This window comes from Pelodiscus sinensis, chromosome 24 (assembly GCF_049634645.1).
Source record: "Pelodiscus sinensis isolate JC-2024 chromosome 24, ASM4963464v1, whole genome shotgun sequence".
NCBI lineage: Eukaryota > Metazoa > Chordata > Testudines > Trionychidae > Pelodiscus > Pelodiscus sinensis.
Genome location: NC_134734.1, coordinates 21,295,317 through 21,313,281, shown reverse-complemented (window position 1 = coordinate 21,313,281; position 17,965 = coordinate 21,295,317). Strand labels below are relative to the sequence as shown.

General features: G+C 65.4%; 1 protein-coding gene across 1 annotated transcript; it reads right to left on the bottom strand.

Annotated features, from left to right (window-relative positions):
• Positions 1-1,284: 1,284 nt before the first annotated feature.
• Positions 1,285-16,945, bottom strand: ECM1 (extracellular matrix protein 1). The gene is made up of 7 exons (XM_075907418.1): positions 16,743-16,945; positions 7,717-7,803; positions 6,936-7,246; positions 5,905-6,345; positions 4,921-5,141; positions 2,797-2,884; positions 1,285-2,313 (listed from the first exon to the last, which is right to left on the bottom strand). The coding sequence occupies exons 1-7, from the start codon at positions 16,801-16,803 to the stop codon at positions 2,128-2,130; spliced, it is 1,395 nt and encodes a 464-aa protein (XP_075763533.1). The 5' UTR covers positions 16,804-16,945; the 3' UTR covers positions 1,285-2,127.
• Between the last annotated feature and the right edge of the window lie 1,020 nt (positions 16,946-17,965).

The window sequence follows — 17,965 nt, the reverse complement described above, 5'->3', positions numbered from 1 at the left end:
GGGACCCAGAGGGGGAGCAGGGACCCAGCAGGGAATCCAGAGCAGGACGGAGGGATCCAGCGAAGAGCCGAACTCACCGGAGGTGAAGGAGCCAAAGGGGAGGAGGGGACCCATGGGATCCAGATGCAGGGGCAGGCCTGCACGCGCCGGAATCCAGAGAAGGGGGGCAGGGGGGTCTGAGCAAGCGCGTCTGGAGCGAGGCCAGTGGGGAAAGCGTCGGCGACGGGGCTTTCGGTGGCTGGAAAACGCCACTTCGGCAAAACCACCATTTCCCGTTGGAAGAATCGCTTTGGGCACTAGAAAGGCCATTCAGCCCCCCCCCCCCCCGCCCCCCTGGTGTCTCACTGGCACGGCCGTGGGGAGCTGGGCGGAGGAACGGGTGCCGCAGGCCTAGGGCCGAGGCTTGGGGAGAAGCCAGGCTGGCGCGAGGGGGGCAGACCTTGCCCCTGGCCCAGCAGGAGCCGGGCGCGTCTCTGCAACCCGGTCAAGGCAGCCTCGGCGGAGCAGCTGCTGCCTCGCAGGACGCCACCGCGGGGGAGCCGGGCAGCTGGTGGGCGCAGCAGGGAGCTTGGCACGGCAGCCTGGCACGTGCCCCTTGCCAGCTGGGGCTAAAGCAGCGGGGGTCCCTCCCCACCCCCCGACGGGACCGCTGGGGGGCGTTCTCCAGGAACGTGCCTGCCCCGGGGCGGGCGAGCTGCATGCCAGCCCCCTCCCGGGCCAGCCCCATGGACACCCGCCAGTGGGCGCCTGGGCACGAACCAGCCCCTGCTGAGCCAGGGCAAAGCACGTGCCCCTCCCCCTTCGCGCCGCGGGGCCAGGCAAAGCGCAGAGACCCGGCCTGCACTTCGTCCGTCTCCCGCCACTGCCCTGCACGTGGGCCCTCCAGCAGCGTGCGAGGCAGTGCTGTGCAGTGGGTGGAGCACCGGGCTGGGACACAGGGGTCTAACTGCAGCCACGGGGGGTCCTGGGCGATTCCCCCCCCCCGCCTGCTTTTCCCCCCCACCCTGGGTCTGTTCTGAGCCTAGACTCTGCCCATCCCCGTGATATCTGCCCCATCTCCCACGTCAGCCACACCCCCCCGCAGGGGGAACTCTGGTGCCCCCCAAAAGGCCACTGGGCAGCGATGTTGGCAAATGTGCCACGTTCCCATCCACGGCCCCGGGCCACCCGCAGGCCCCAGGGGCCCGCGTAGAGATTCACCGCGAAGAGCTCGGCCCATTGTGCCCAGGAAACCCTGCGGGAGGCGCCGGCGAAGGTGGGGGACAAACGGGAGGAATCGGGGGGTTCGTCAGGAAGGTTTATTAGGAATCTCCAGAGAGCCAGTCCCCGGCGGCGAGGAGTCGACCCAGCCTCCGGGCTAAGGCACGTGCGCAGGTTGCAAGGGGCACAGCAGAGCCGTGGGGCGCGGGAGCTAAGGAACCCGCTGCCCCGCGACCCCCAAAGCCAGCTCGGGTGCTAGCGGCGAATGCTGAACGGGCCCCCCTCCTGCAGGGCGTGGGAAGGGGCCCCCCGGCCTGGCAAGCCGGATCAAGGGCTAAGGGGCTGCCCCTGGGGCGGCGGCTACAGGGCCAGCTGCCGGACCGCCCTCCGCCTGCTTCTTGCCCACCTCGGGCTGTACAACCCCCGCCCCGGGCTCTCCCAGGACCCTCCACCCCGGGACAGTCTTGGAATCAGCTCCCAGCTGCTCCTGCTTGGCCGGCTGCCTTGCCGGAGAGCTCCAAGCCGGCCACAAGGGGGCGCTGGCTGGCAGGGGAGGCCACCCCCCATCTCAAATCCTTCTCCCACCCACCCGCTGTAAGCGGAGAGGGCGGCAGGCGTGAGCGTGGGGGGGTGTCCAGCAGGGTGGGACCCCAAGGACCTGGGCCCATCTCCTGCGGCCACCCCCGGGGATGGGACCCGGAGCTCTGGGCTGGCCGCCTCCGGATTTGAGAAGCCAGCGGGCGCCGGGCTGGGCGTCCCCGCGCTGGCAGGATCCCTCGAGCGTCTCTGCGGGCCGAGGGCGCGACGGCCGGGCCGGGAAGGGCCAGCGGCCGCCTGGCTCCGGACGGGACCCAGCAGGGGCAGGGCAGGAGGAGGCTCAAGGACACAGGAGAGCGCGAGGGGAGAGAGTTCTTGTTCTTTCCGGCCTTACGCCGCCGGCTCCGGCGAGCTGGCCACTTGCCCCGGGCCCGTGCTGGCCAGGGAAATGCTGTCCAGGTAGCTGGCGTTGAAGCAGTGGGCTCGGTCCTCCTCCTCCTCCTGGGAGCAGCACTGCTCCTTGTCCTTCCACGAGTCCTTCTGCGTGGTGCACAGGGCGGCGAAGGACCGGGCCTTCTGCAGAGAGCAGCGGGCAGGAGTGGTTAGAGCCCAGTCCGGGGCATGCAGGGAGGGGCGGGACTCCTGGGTTCTACAGCTGGTGATGCCAGTGTCTTATGGCACCACTGTGACAAGCCATTTCCCTTCTCCGTGCCTCAGTTTCCCACCTCTGCACTACGGGGGGGGGGGGGAATCAACTCCCCTACCTTATGGGAGCGTGTCCTGAGCTGGGAAGGCCATTCTCCCTGCCCCGCCCTCCCCCCAGTTACATCTCTTCCTCCCTCCCCTGCCCCGTCCCAACACTAAATGAGAGCAGTGGCTAATCATGGCACAGAAGAGCCCCCGGCTATTTAGTGAGGGGAGGGGGGATCTCACCTCCAGCCTCCCCTCCCTCCAGTCCGGCCAGAGCTCACCCCAAGCTCCGTTCTTAGACATGCAGGGGCCGAGCAGCCTTGCCATGGCCACCCGGCGCGCCCTGGTTCAGGGCAGGCTCGTACCCACCTCCTTCTCTGCGCACTGCGTCCGCTCCTCGCCCTGCAGGCGGCAGCACGGGCCCGTCAGACTCTGGATCACGCTGGGGACTGGTTTCCTAGGAACAGGAGGGAGTCGTTTGTAGCCACGTAAATCAGCGCTCAGGGTCAGCAGCAGCCTGGGGCGCTAGTCCTGGACTATACCCAGCGCCGTGCACTAGGGGGCGCTGCGCTGCCACAGGGGCCCTCTTGTGGTGGAGACAGGACAAGGTCACGGAGCAGCCGTCGGGAATCCGGGCGGTTTAAATTCGAACTCACTGAATTACGTCCTGCCTCCCTGGAAGGCTCCCGGGGGAGTCAATGGGATGCTGCACGGCCTGCTATGAACCGCAGGGTCATGCTCTCGGTTCTTCCGGCCATGGGCAGATGTTTTCCATCCATGGGTGGAATACATTTTTGGGCAGCGAGGCAGGTGCGAATGTGCACCACCCCTAGAAACACAAAACCGAGCTGTGGGCGCTCAGCTTGCCTGCAGGGTGGCACTGGAATCCCTCCCGAGTAGCCGCACGAGTTCCCCCTTACAGGGAACACTGGTCATGATGTGGGACGTTGTTAAATAGCTGCCCCATTCCTCCCCAGAGGCGGCTGCATTATCGGGGGGAGGGGGGAGTGCATCCAGCATGCACAGCCTGTAAAGCACCTGGGGAGAATTCAGTGACATGCCACAAGCTTAGCCCATCTGATGATCCAGCCCAGAAAGGTTAAGTGATCTGCCTAAGGTCACAGAGGGACGTCTGTGGCAGAGCCCAGAATAGATTCTCCATCACCCTGCAGCTGGGGGTTGTCATGTACGCCCCTGCCAAGGGGATGGGATGTGCAGGTCACATGCTACCGAGCCAGAGCAGCATTTACACTGGGGCGAATGCGGAGAGAGATCCCAGGTCTCTTGGCTCCTGGGCGCCAGATCACTGCTCTTCACCACAGGCTGGGTCTGCCTGACCGGCCTCCTCAGCAGGACGCCCCAGGAGAAAGCAAACGAGCAACGCTCCACGGGCGCCAGTGGGGCCGAATCCCCGCCCGGTGCAAAGGGGCAACGCTCCACGGGCGCCAGTGGGGCTGCACTGATCTGGGGTCTGGCCCACTCCTTGGACATGGGGCAAAGACCCTGCACCAGTGACAATCAGGTCCCCCCCCCCCAGGCAAACGCCAGGGCCCGCAGCTCCCCTGGCACTGGGGAAATCCGGGGGGGGGGGGAAGGTTCCTGCCCGCGCAGGGCGCAGGGGGTGTCTGGCCAGTGCTCCCTGCCTGGCCTGCGCGCCGGGAACCAGCCTGACAAGCAGCAGCCTGTGATTAAGGCAAATGGGGGCGGATCCCCACGGGAGGGAATTTGCATCTCCCCCCAGAGCCACAAGGTGGCGCTGCAGCCTCGTGGAGCCAGCGCCTAACCCAGAAGCGGCGCCTCCGCTTCCCCAAACCCGGCCCAGGCTGGGCGGCTAATTGTCGGGGCTCCCGGCTTGCCTCCTTCCCAGGCCCCTTTCTCTTGGCCACTGGCCTGTGGTGTTGTTCCAGGTGGCAACAGCCCCAGCAAGCCCTACCAGAGGCAGTGAGGTCTAGTGGGTAGAGCGGCGGGGGGAGGGAGGGGGAAAGACGACACTCCTGGGTTCTATCTGGAGTTCTACAAGGCAGTGAGGTCTAGTGGATAGAGCAGCGGGTGGGAACGACACGGACTCCTGGATTCTCTTCCCAGTGCTACAAGGCAGTGAGGTCTAGTGGATAGAGCAGCGGGTGGGAACGACATGGACTCCTGGATTCTCTTCCCAGTGCTACAAGGCAGTGAGGTCTAGTGGGTAGAGCAGCGGGCAGGGGAGGGAGAGGGGGAGGAGGGGAGGGGGGGGGGGACCACAGACTCCTGGGTTCTCTTCCCAGTGCTACAAGGCAGTGAGGTCTAGTGGGTAGAGCGGCGGGGGGCGATGACACTCCTGGGTTCTATCTGGAGTTCTACAAGGCAGTGAGGTCTAGTGGGTAGAGCGGCGGGAGGCGATGACACTCCTGGTTTCTATCTGGAGTTCTACAAGGCAGTGAGGTCTAGTGGGTAGGGGGCTAATTCCCCGGGAGGCTCCGTCAGTGGGCGCAGGCCCTGATGTGTCAGACTCACTGTTTGGTGAAGAGTTTGACCTCCCCGCACAGCAGGTCCAGGAGCTCCGGGGTCACCTCCCCCAGGCTGACAACCTGGATCTCCTTGTCGTAGGCCGGGTGCGGGGCCTGGCTGGAGAAGCAGCTGGTCCTGGCCTTGCTGTCAGGCTGCTTGCAGCACTCGTGGGGTTTGGTCTTCACCGACAGCTCCTGCTTGCAGAACTGAGCCAGGGCCTTCTCCCACTGCAGCGAGAGAGAGAAGCCGTGTCAGCGGGAGCGGGCCCACGAGCCGCCACGGCCGCGGGGCGGGATGCAGGGCACCTGGGTTCTACCCCCGGCTGCTCCCCACCCTGACGGGCCTGCCTGGGCCAGTCACCCCCAGCTGGGCCCTGCCTGTCTCTAGCTGGGGGAGGACAGGGGGCCCTGAGGTCAAGTCGGGGCCCTCCAGCTGCGACCAAAAGACCCTGAATATTCCCGGCGCCTGCAGAGCCCCCGGGATCCAGTGCCCATGTCCAATCTGTGCCCAGCACGGAGGGACAGCCCAGCCCCTCCCCCCCCACACACCTTCCTGCATGGACAGAACAGGCGCATGGGCGGTGGATGATGGTCTGGCCCCCAACCCTGCCCCTTGCCCCGCCCCTTCACCCTGGCCCCGCCCCCAAGCACCATGGGGAGGGCAGGTGCTTAGAGGCAGCAACACTCCGCCCCAAGTCGACATTCTGGGGGCGGAGCCAGGCTGGCGGATTGTTAAGGCTCCGCCTCCCCCTGCCTATGGTACCCGCCGCCCCTGGCCAGCGGGGCCCAGTATAAAACAGGGCACAGAGGGGAGAAGGGGGAACCTAACGTCACAAACCCCATCGCTCCCCGGGCTGGAACGCAGACCAACGGTGCCAGGGATGCGGGGCCGGACGGACCCATCGGCCGGGGAGAGGGAAACGCCTCCCCCCTCGCCAAGAGCCCCTTGGGAGGGGCTTCCTCCCGCCCCCCGCGCGGAGCCCCCCCTCACCGCGGCGTGAGCACAGTTGACGCTCTCGCTCTTGCAGCACTTCTTGAAGTCGTTCTCCACGCGGTTGATGGCGCGGGCCTGGCGCTGGAACCAGCCGTAGCCCGTGGTGGGGATGGCGCCGGGCAGGTAGACGGGCCGGAACGTGCGCAGCCGGCAGATGTTCTTGATGTTGCTCGGGCTGGGCTCGCCGGGCGGGAAGGAGATCTCGGGCAGCTGGGGCCACAGCTTGGTGCCGGGCAGGCCGGGCGTGCAGCGGGCCGGGTCGCCCGAGGGGCAGGCGCTGGGGGGCTCCGTGCTGCCGGCCTCGGGCTCGTAGCTGGGGTTGGGGGCCTCGCTGGCGAAGCACTGTGCCCGGCCGGCGCCAGACCGCTTGCAGCAGGGGTGGTGCTTGGTCTTCACCGAGAACTCGTCCACGCAGAACTGCTCCAGGGCGTCCTTCCACTGCGGGAGGCAGGGGGGCGGGTCAGCGGGAGCCCAGGTCCCGCCCACCCTCGCAGGACGACCCGCCCAGAGCCCTGCACCCGCCCCGGAACGCGGCACCTTCGCTGGGCCGCCCCGGCTCAGCCCTTCGCCCTCCCCGCTGGCTCCCTCGCCGGCAAAGCCACCTGGGAGCAGCCCCCATGCCTCGGCGGCCGGGAGGAGTTCGCTGGGTCTCTGGCCGGCTCCTACAGCCGAGGGGGCAAGGGCAGGGGTCCCCCAGGGAATCCCGTAGGACCTGTGCTGTGCCCGCCGTGGGGACACAGGTCTCCCTCTCCGGCCCCATCTCCAGTCCTGTGAATGGCTGTGGAGTCCCAGCCCCCTAGGACTTCTGGGTCCCTGAGTCATCTCCCCCCACCCCAGTGATCCCCTACGCTGCAGCCTTCCTTGAGAGGGGGCAGCGTGGCCTCCTGGTTAGAGCAACCAGATGGGACTCCGGAGAGCTCGGGTAAGTGCCTGGCTCTGGCTGTGTCAGGCCTGAGCTGTGCCTCAGTTTCCCCTTTACCTGCGGGATATGGCCCAAGCCGCCCCTCTAGCGCGGCGCAGGGACTCACCGCGCTCTCCGCACAACCCAGCCTCCCTCTCTGCTGGCAGCACTGCTCCAGGCCGGCCTCCAGGGCGTTGATGGCGTCGCCCTGGCGCTTGAGGTGGGAGAAGCTGGTCTGGGGCAGGTTCCAGGTCCCGTACGACGCCTTCTTCCTCCCCTCCCGGCAGATGTTGTCGATGTTGCTCTTGCTGGGGCGGCCGGGCGGGAAGTCGTCCAGCTTGTGACCCCAGGCCGGGCCCCGGGGGCTTGTGGCTCTGGGGCGCAGCACCGTCACCGGGGCCTGAGGCTCCCCACGGATCAGGATGGGGTCCAGTGGCCCTAAGGCGGAGGGAGAGCCAGTTCACCAGCCGGCCATCTGGGAAGGTCCAGCCTGGCCCCTGCCTGGCTCACGCGGTCGCCACGGCTGTGCCCCCCTAAGCTAAGCAGGGGGGGGCTCCACCCCCCTCCATCCTGACCCCCCAGGACCCACAGCTCCGGGCTCCTGGCCAAAGCCTCCAGCCTCCCTTTGGACCCCCAGGGTGGGACTAACAGCTGCCGGCTCCTGCCCTGCAGGGGGTGGGGGTGGCCGGGGCTCGGGTGCCTCCTGCCAGGGGCGGTTCGGTCTCTAGTCCGGTCGTCGGCCCCCGAGATGCGTGTGCTCATCGCGGGCTGGTGCCAGAGCCGGGGGAGCTGGTACCCGGGCTGGTTTGGACCGGACCCACCGCCCCGATGGCCCCTGCTCAGCACCTTCCACCCCAGCAGCATCACCCCCTGGCCCTGCGGGTTCCAGGGCAGCTCCGGCCACTCACCCTGCTCCACCACAAAGGGCAGCTCCGGGATCACTTCGCTCTGCATCAAGTCATCGGCCGTTGCCAGGGGCAGCTCCTCTTGGGCATCTGGGAGGGGGACAGCAACCGAGACAGTGAGCCGCTGTGCCCAGCACCGCCCGGCCCACCCGGGAGCCCGGCACCCGGATCGCAGATCACCAGACCGAGCAGGGGGCTGGGGAGAGGCAGCACCGAGCCCGTAGTGCTGCTCGAGAGCCCCCCCCCACCATGTGCGGCGCACAGCGTCCCCCCCCCCCCCCCCGGGGCAATACTGAGGCTGTCGAGGCCGCCCCCCAGAGACGTGCTCCGGAGCCCCAGGAACGCCAAGAGTCACAAGGCGGCTCCTCCCCACGCACAAAACGTTCACGAGATCGGCTCAGAAAATCGGGACAAGAAATACACGGGACACGGGGGGTCCTTTGTCTTGGACTCTGGGGTTTTAGCCGCTGGGGTCGGGTTTTCCTGCTTCTCCCCTAAGCGCCAGGGTGAGCCGTGGTCTTATTAGCAAAGCAGAGACTCGCGTAGTCCCGGGACTCCGGGGGCTGGGGCTTTATGGAAAACGATTGTGACCTTTGGGATTCGGCTCCCAGATTTGGCCACTAGGGGGACCAGGGAGCCTGATAATTATCAGCCCTGTCCCCATATTAGGGGCTGTGCCTAATACACGTGCGGCGCCACCCCCCTGCAAACCCAACATGTCCCCATTGTTCCTGCTTGCTACCAGGCCGGCACGACCCGGGGCACCTCAGAGGGAGCCCCCCGCGGGCCCAGCCCCCTTCAGCGCTGGCACCGCCCATGGGGCCGATCGGCCACAGTCAGACGCTGAGGAGATAACGCCGCCCCACGGGAACCGCAGCCAGGCCTGCGTTAGTCCTGGGTTAATCCACACACCAGCCAGCCACCCCGCTGGGGCATGGGAGCCCAGGGATGGGAGAGCGGGGGGCTGTGGGTGGGGAGTGAGGGGCGGGGTGGAGCTGCGGGTGGGGAGCCCAGGGCTGGGAGAGCGGGGGGCTGCGGGTGGGGAGTGAGGGGCGGGGCAGAGCTGCGGGTGGGGAGCCCAGGGATGTGAAAGCGGGGGGCTGCGGGTGGGGAGCCCAGGGATGGGAGAGCGGGGGGCTGCGGGTGGGGAGCCCAGGGCTGGGAGAGCGGGTGGGGAGCCCAGGGCTGGGAGAGCGGGGGGCTGCGGGTGGGGAGCCCAGGGCTGGGAGAGCGGGTGGGGAGCCCAGGGCTGGGAGAGCGGGGGGCTGCGGGTGGGGAGCCCAGGGATGGGAGAGCGGGGGGCTGTGGGTGGGGAGTGAGGGGCGGGGTGGAGCTGCGGGTGGGGAGCCCAGGGCTGGGAGAGCGGGGGGCTGCGGGTGGGGAGTGAGGGGCGGGGCAGAGCTGCGGGTGGGGAGCCCAGGGATGTGAAAGCGGGGGGCTGCGGGTGGGGAGCCCAGGGCTGGGAGAGCGGGTGGGGAGCCCAGGGCTGGGAGAGCGGGGGGCTGCGGGTGGGGAGTGAGGGGCGGGGCGGAGCTGCGGGAGGAGCCTGTAGGGGAACCCGGACGCCCTCCCGTGACCAGAACAACAACGTCTGCAGTGCTAGGCCTCGTCCCGGCCTCGTCCAGCATATGGATCTAACACCACCCTAGGTCTGATTCAAGCTTGGGCACCAACGCAGGCCAGGCCAGGCCAGGCAGGGTGGGGGGAGTCAGGAGAGCTGCCCAATTATGCAGCATCTGTACAGGACAGAGAGACCAGAAGCACCTGGGACGGGTACCGCCCATCGTTTGATAAGAGACAAATTCAAGAGACAGCCAGAAAAACTATGAATGAATGAAGCACTTTTGCAATATTTTGGCACAGCCAAATGTACCCTCGCTACCGGCACCATCGGCACTTTACGCAAAACGTAGCGGATTGGTAGATACGACTAGAACGACTGAGTCTCGCTTGGCTATAAATAGAGGGGTAGAGAAGATAATCGGGGGAGGGAATAACCACAGGGCCTGCTTTCAATGTAACAAGGGATCCCAGCGCCTGGCGATCCGACCCGTGGGAGTCGGAGGGACTACGCCCTCCTGCCTGGGACTGCAGGTGGCATACGGGTGAAGTGTAAGTGAACTAGGCTCAGTGATTGTATTAGAATAATCTTCTATGACCTGCTTTTGCACTGTATTAATTGCTTTAGATTTTAACCCTTCAGTATTTTGCACAGTAATTGTTTAGAAGGCTTGTAAAACTTAAATGACTATGTTAACTGTTTAGAGCTTGCAATAAATAAGAAAATGGTTAAGTCTCTTGAGCGTTCTGGTTTCCCTTGGATCTAAACAAACAGAAAAAACCCCACAACCACACAAGAGGCTAGGGCTGGGCTAGCAAGGACTGCAGGTCAGGAGTGAGGGGCGGGGCGGAGCTGCATGTGGGGAGCCCAGGGCTGGGAGAGCAGGGGGCTGCAGGTGGGGAGCGAGGGGCGGGTCAGAGCTGAGCATGGGGAGCCCAGGGCTAGGCTAGCAGGGGGCTGCAGGTGGGGAGCCCAGGGCTGGGAGAGCAGGGGGCTGCAGGTGGGGATTGAGGGGCGGAGCAGAGCTACATGTGGGGAGCTCAGGGCTGGGCTAGCAGGGGCTGCGGGTGGAGAGTGAGGGGCGGGAGGAGTCAGTTGTCCCCCAGTGGAACAGAACCCAAGACTCCCCGCCACTACTCCCCTGCGCTGGCCACGCGGCTGCTTATTCCCTGCACGGCTGCCGCTTTTCTTTCGCCTGTTCCCAAGGCTTTGCTCACCAGGCGCCTGGCGTGCGACGCGGGGGGCTGCTTCTGCAGCGGGGGGCGGGCCAGCAGTGCCTGGGCGCTACCCCACTTCCAAAGACATTCACCGGTTGGGGCGCCTGCCTCCAGCCCAGGGCGGATTTTCCTTCCGTGACTCGTCGTTTCCCTGCAGACGGTGGTTTTGTGGGGCAGGTCTGGGCCTGGGGTGGTGATGGAGCCGGTGACGCAAACCCCTGTCCCTCGAGGCCTCTCCTACGCAACCGCTCACCTGCTCTCACTCGGCTAATCCCAGGGCAGATCCATCGCTAGCAAGGGACCAACCTAGAGAGCTGGGTTCTAGACCCCTGGCTGCCCCGAGCCGCAGGAGAAGGCAGCCCGTCCGGCCCCCTGCATTGAGGCAGGTCCGAGGGTTTCGGCAAGTCGCACCCTGGCTCCGTCCTGCCTCCCCACAGTTGCCTACTTGGATGCAACCTGTCGCTCTGGGGCCTATGGGAGCGCCTGTAAGAGCAGATCCCAGCGTGCCGGTCTCTGCAAGCCAACGGGTCAGGCCTGCTTTGCCTGGCTGCACCCGCCCTCCCCCGGGGATCCCTGCCCTTGCGTGAAGGATGCTTCCCACTTCGGCGGCTTTTCTCTCCCAAGCACGGAGCAAATTCTGCCGACCCCTCCTCCGACCTGAGCCAGGACAGTAAGCACCCTCCGGTACCCGGGGAAAGGGAGCCAGGCCCTGCCAGCCAATCGAAGTGCCCCGCAGGGGATGAGAACCCCTGCCAGCCAATCATAGTGCCCCGCAGGGGATGAGAGCCCAGGAGGTCCCGGCTCTCTGTTAACATTGGCACAGGACCACCCATTGCCAGCCTGCGGTGTTGTCTCCATCCCTCTCCCCTTTGTCTCAGGCCTAGATCTTCCCTCTCCCAAGGAGTCCATGGCTAGGATCAGCCGCGGCCGGAGAAAACGGGGCCCGCCGAAGACAACTGAGGGCAGCACCTCGTTAGAGCTGACGGGAGGGGAATTGCTCATCCGGGGCTGTGGGTGGACTCCTCCGTGGGCGGGCCCCTTCCTGCACCCTGAGTCGCCCCGTTGAGCTCCGTGGTGCAAGGAACCCGGTGAGGTGCCTCACGTGAGTAAAACCTCGCACGGGCACAAGGGTTGGTGCAACGCCCTCCAGGCTGGTCGTGACCGGGGACAGAGCCAGAGAGGTGACGCTGCCGCTCTACCCAGCTGCAGGTTTGAAGTCCTCGGCCGTGCAGGGCCACGAGCCCACGCAGCACCGATCCAAATTCAGGCCGGCTCCCTGCCAGACGCTTTCCTCACACACAAGTGACGGGGCCCAAGGGAGGAGGTCCCCGGCGAGCCCCCAGGTCCGACTAGATGCCCCCACGCTCCCTCCTGGGCTTGGAATCTAGGAATTTTCTGAACTTCCGTCCCACCCCGCAGGCGCCACGGACCCAAACCCCTCCAAGTCCCAGAGCGCAGTCTGGGCCAGCGCCAGCACCCGAGGCGAACGGCCTCCATCTCGGGGGGCCGCCGGTCTGTCGCCACCCAGACGGGCTCCCGGGAGAGGGTGGTTTTGCTCAAGGCACGGGCGGTTTTGCTCAAGGCGCGGGCGGGCCCTGAATGTGCGGGCGGTGCCGACGGAACTGGAGCCGCACTGTGATTGGCTGCAGAGGGGGCACACGGGTCTGTGCCGCGTGCAATCCGGCCCCCCCTCGCTCCACGTGCGTGTCGTTTTACTCCCCCCGGGGGGGAAAACGCCTAAGTGGACGGAGACCAGCGGAACCTGGCAACCCTCTCGCAGGCCACACGGAGAACCCCACGGGCTCAGGCCGCCAGTGCCAGACACAAGGGAGCCGCTGGGCCGCCTGTTCTCAGCCTCGCTCAGCTGCGGAGCTCAGATCTTCTGAGTGGAGGCCCCAACCCTTTGGGAAAGCTCGACACAGTCTGCAGTGACCCCCCCCCTCCCCGGGTGCCCGGAGCGCAGATTGGAAACCACTGAGCTAGGGAAAGGTCCTGCTGGGACTTCTCCAACAGGCTGTTGTGTAAGAAGCCACTAACGAACGCAGAGCGGGGGGGGGGGGGCCATCGTTAGGCCCCCAGCCAAAACCGCAATCAACGTGATGGAATCTTCTACTGACAAACAGAAACGGCCCGTGCCAAGGAAAGAGAAACACCAGAGCCGGTCAGAAGTGGAGAGTGCAAAGAGCGCAGGACCGGGCTGCGCGCAGGGGGGGGGACTGACAGCAGCGAGAGCACTGGGGAGGAGACCTGGGTTCAGTTCTTAGCTCTGCCACTGACTGTCCCCGGGGCCTTGAGCAAATCGTGTGCTCGCGGCATGCCTCAGTTTCTCCTGCTGGGGGCGTATGTGTGGCATAGCGGATAGAACATTGGGCTAGGAATCAAGAGCGATGTTCTATCCCTTCTCTGCCACTGAGCTACCGGGTGACCTTGGGCAAGTCGCTCCCCGTGCCTCAGTTTCCCCCATGTATCTTAGGGAGATGGCACGGACCTCCTTTGTAAAGCACTTGAAGATGAGCGGATGAGAAATGGCACGGAGGTGCTAGGGATTCATACGCTCATCTGATACATGCGCAGAAGGGCCCTGTCTCGTCGCACCAGGAGCGTATTAGAGCTGGGACTGTCTGGGTGAGTCTGTGCCGCTCGCAGCGCACTGGGGCCCTCACTCAGCTACTGTGACATCCAGTGGCACATGCAGGATTGATTCTCTAGGAGTCTCGGGGGATCAGTCCCGTCCATTTTAAAATCCCCCAAGGAATGGGGCTCCCACAGCCAGAGACCCCCCTCTCTGCTTATTCAGCCTGGATTTTATCCCACTGCTTCTATTGCTCTTCGAAACACACGCCGAGATGCCTCCTACGTAGCCACTCTTTGGCCACGAGCCTCGTGCATGTAATCGGTCCCTTTGGGAAGCCTCGTGGCCACAGACTATGAAACTTTTTCTGGGGAGGGGGACACGCCCCCCTTGTAAGGATTCTTCCAGCCAGGACACCATCCTGAGGGGCTCCCGGAACGAGGGAGGAGTCCGCACGGTGGATCACTGTGGCCTTCGTTACTGGCCAGCTGGGTGCACAACAGGACTGCCGGGCGCTGTGAAAATTCGCAGGGGTCTGGGTGAGCGGGAAGGGGTCGGCCACAGCAGGCACTGCCCTTTACACGGTTTTGCCCTTTGTCCCGGACGCCTCACAAGACGGTTGCGCTGCACAGCGTCTCGTCTGGGCTCCGCGCTTGCTCGGCACAAACACGTTCAGGGTCAGAGTTCTTCCTCGCTCCCTGGAAGCTGCTGCAGGGGGTTGTTTTGCATTTAGACTCCCGGGAGCTACCAGCCAGCCCGGCTGGGATCCGTTTATTTCTGAAATTCCTGAGGCGGGAGCAGGAAGCGGGGGCAGGCCGTGGAGCTAGCCTTATATAAGGCACGCAGATATATTTAGCAGGCGATAATGCAAAGCACAGAAGATGGGGGGTGGAGGGGCCTTGGCCCCTGCCCTGGGGCTTTCAGGTCACAATTGCCGTGTCCAGGGGCCGTTCCCCCTTAGACTGTCTGAGGTGCTGAGCAAGGCTAGCTCCCACTAGTGTCCAGCCAGTTGCTGGGACATCAGCCCAAGGAGGAGTGTGGGCTCTAGTCTGGGACTTAGGAAACCAGCATGCCATTCTCTGCTCTGCCACCGACTCCCTCCATGACCGTGGGCAAGTCACTTAGTCGCCCTGTGCCTCAGTTTCCCCACCTGCTCAATGGGCACAGTAGCCAAGTGCTACCCCAGAGGGGCATGTGAAGATACATCCATGAAGGTCTGGGAAGTGATTAGGCCAGATCAGTATCAAAGAGGGAGCACTGCAGGGCAAAACTGGGACTAGAGGCCAAAGGCACCGAGTGGAATTTACAGTAACCCTTGAATGAGTTAGGGGCCTGCTTCCCCTTGACTGTCCAAGGGAGTAGGGCACCAAAGCAGGGTGCTTTCAGAACTCGGGCTCGGCTCCCACTGGCATCACTAGGCACCGAAATACCGTTGCCAATCTTCAAGTGAGCCAGGCACTTAGACAAGTTGGCCAGGGTGACAAGCGGAGCAGCCGGGAAGCTGCTGGCACAGCCTAACCATGCCTGGGCACACAGCTGGTCAGCACCGGTGTCTCCGGGTGGCCAGCACAGCCCTTCCCCCCTCTACGCCCCCCTGTGAGCGTCAGGTGACCCTGGCTCTTTTTCCTGGCCGTGCACCACGGACGCGTCAACCCCCCGAGGGACGGCCTGGCAAAGCCACGAAACTCGCGCTGAGCTGGATCACAGAGCGACAGGGGCCGGGAACCCTTCTGCCTTTGCTCGGAGGGGCGCTGGCAGGGCTGGGCACCGTGAGCCCGAGACCCCCCCGCACCAGCTCCGATCAGACAGGTGAGTGAACACCCCAGTGCGGCCCCAGTGCCAGGGGAGGGGCCAGCGCCCCACGGGCCAGCCCCCTGCTGCCACGGCCAGGCTCTTTCAGCCCCCCGGCTCCATCAGCAGGAGCGCCGGCCCGTTGCCTGGGGCGGGGCAGGTTTGCGAGGGGAGCGCTGCGGATGACGGGGGCAGATTTTCCCCAGGTTTAACATTTCAGGAGCAGCCCTGGGGGTCCAAGCGCAGCCACCGGAAAGGAGGGAGCAGCGGTGGAGCGTGCACCTCGGAAAGCCCTTGGGGGGGGTCTCATTCTGCACCCCCCCAACTTGTCACTCTTGCTATCCCTCACCCCGGCCTACAGACTTGCTCGAAGGGCGCCCAGGCTGGGGAGGCCTCCGCTGTGCCCTCCATGGGCCCTGGCGACCGACAAGGCAGCCCAGAGAGACGGCCTCTTCCTGCCGTCTCTGGTGACAGCTCCATGGAAACAGGACCAGCATCACCAGGGCCCATGAGGGCCAGCGGGGTTGGCTGCCCTGGACCGACAAGCAGGGGAAGAAGGGGCTGGGGATGGAGAGGATGGGGACTAACCTCAGCTGGGTGGGCTGCCTGCCTTCCATGCGGCCCCTCCCACGGACCTGTCCTGGAGGGACCCGTCCCCACGGAGCAGGGGATGTTCCGCCTCTAGGCCCAGCCAGGCCTGGCGTCTCCGCGAGGTTCCCGGCAAAGGGTTGGGTTAAACCAGGGCGGTTTGGGCTCCCCACGCGGCCCGCGGGAGGGATCCTTTGAACGGGCCCCCCGGGAACAGGCTCCACAGCGGCTCCCAGGCAGGCGCGCACTGAAAGACGCAAGGGACGGGCTGGCTGGACCAGACGGGTGCAGGGTGTCCAGGTTTCTAGCCCCCAGGGAGGCATGGTGGGAAGTGCTTTGTATTCATCAGTGTGAACCCATCTATTTGCATATAGATTTGCATGACTATGCAACCACACTGAAGCGGCGCCCCCCCCCCCCCCCCCCAGGCGCGGGGAGTATCACTGGGGGGCCCGGGGCTTGCAAAGCGGAGTAGCCCTGGTTTAAAGTGTCCGAGACCCCTACCAGCCCGGGCTGGATTCGAACCGGGGAGCGCTCGCAAAGCATCCCCCAGCCAGCGCCCCCACCCCAGTCGGACCCCAGGGCGTCCCCACTAGGAGTCGCCCCGGGACGCACCCGTGCGGCGCTCAAGCCCGGACGCTGGCAGGGACCGATGCGCTATAACGCACCCGCGCTCTGCAGTCGCGCAAAAGAGCCCCGCTGTGCGCAACCGGGAGTCGGCCGCGGGGAAAACATTCCCCACCGCAGGCTGCTCCGCTGGGACGGCCCCTATTACAATGAACCGCACCGACGGGGCGGCCGGGACTGGCTCCCCCCCCCCCCCGTTTTCCCTGCGAGGGTCCCTTTTAGGGAGGCTTGGTCGCCGCAGCGCCCTCGCCAAGAGACAAAAGGTTTGTCCCGGGAGTCTTCGCCCCGAGCCAGCAGCTGGGGGAGCACGTGGCGTGGATGTTGCTAGGATCGGGGGGGGTCTCCCCCTAAAGCAGAGGCGGTGACCCTAGAGACCCTGCCTGCCCCTTCGCAACACGGTTACTCTACGGGCCGCCGTGCGCGCCACCCAGGATCGGGGCCCTGTTGCGCGCAGACGCGGCGAGAGCCCGGTGGAAGGAAGAGGCAGCAAGGCTGGGCGAGGGCAAGCGAGGCGCTGCGATTTGCCGGAGAGGAGGGGCAGGATCCCCAAACCCCCCCCGCCCAGGCCCTACCCCCCGGGTCTGCAAGCCCAGCACGACCCCGAGAACCGCAGGGAGCGGGGCCGTGTGCGAACAGACGCGCCCTGCCCCACGGAGCGGCGCCGGACACTCACCTTGCGGCGCGGCTCCGGCCAGACACAGCAGCGGAACGAGCAGCAGCGCGGAAGCCCTCATGGCGAGGTGGCGGGGGCGCAGGACTCGGCCCTCTTGGCGCAGCGCTGGGGAGCTCGGTGGCCGAGGTTCTCCAGGGAGCTGATGTTCATTTCCTCCCCTTCCCAGCCTTTAATAGGCTGCCAGGCGGAGGGGACCGAGGGAAGCTGAGTCATCCGCTTGACGTGGGCGGACACGCCCTGCAGCGCGCAGCTTCCTCCCCCGCCGAGACAACAGCCCAAACAATCCCCCCCCCCCCCCCGATCATTTTACAAGGCAGCCAGAGGCCAATCGGGGCAAAGCGACTGGCACAATCCAGACCCCCCCTCGGCGTGTCACGCTTCGCTCATGCATGATCCCCCTGACATGTGAGCGCCCAAGGACACGTGTCCGCTGGTAAATATCAGTCAAAATCCACCCCCCCCCCCGCGCGCCCCCACACACTGATGGTCCCGTCGATACGATCGCCAGGCCCGAGAGGAAGATGCGCTTCGGGAGGTCGCTAGTGGGAGCCCGGCGGTTTGGATTTTTGCCCGAGGCTTCTTGCAAACGGGCCGGGGGCAGAACGGGAAAGGAGGGACGATGTGTCGGTTTCCTTTGGCCCCTGGGGGGCTGGCAAGCTTATAAAGCTCCCCCCCCTCTCCAGCGTCTCTCCTGCCGGGAAATAACAGCTCTGCCCCCTGCCCCTCACCTGTCCGGCTGCTAGGAACCTTCCAAGGGATAAAAAGCTCAAAAGAGGCTGAAAAACCCACCTGCAGGGCAGCTGCTGAAAGGAGAGAGGGAGAAAATTCTGCCAAGTCTCACACTCGTAGCCCTGGTCTCTGGAGAGTGATTGGACACGGAAGGCTTCACCTTAGCGACGGTCAAGCTCCAACAGAGTCAACCCTGGCCCACTCCAGGCACAACTGCAGCCCGGGTGACATCCGCAGGGCTGGAACTAGGGCCGGGCGAGAGGGGTACTTGCCAATTGCAGAGTCAGCAGGGGGGTGCACAGCCTGCTGCTGCAGTTGAGCCCAGATAACCCCCTGCTGCTGCTACCTCCCCTGTGCAATTACTCTCCAGAGAAAATTATTTCATCCTGAGGTAGGAATTTTTGCTTTCAAGTTGAATTCCTACCCCAGCCCCCTTTCTGTGCATGGCCGGCCCCAGGGCCAGCAGGGCCCAGCAGATCAAATAGTGTTTCTCA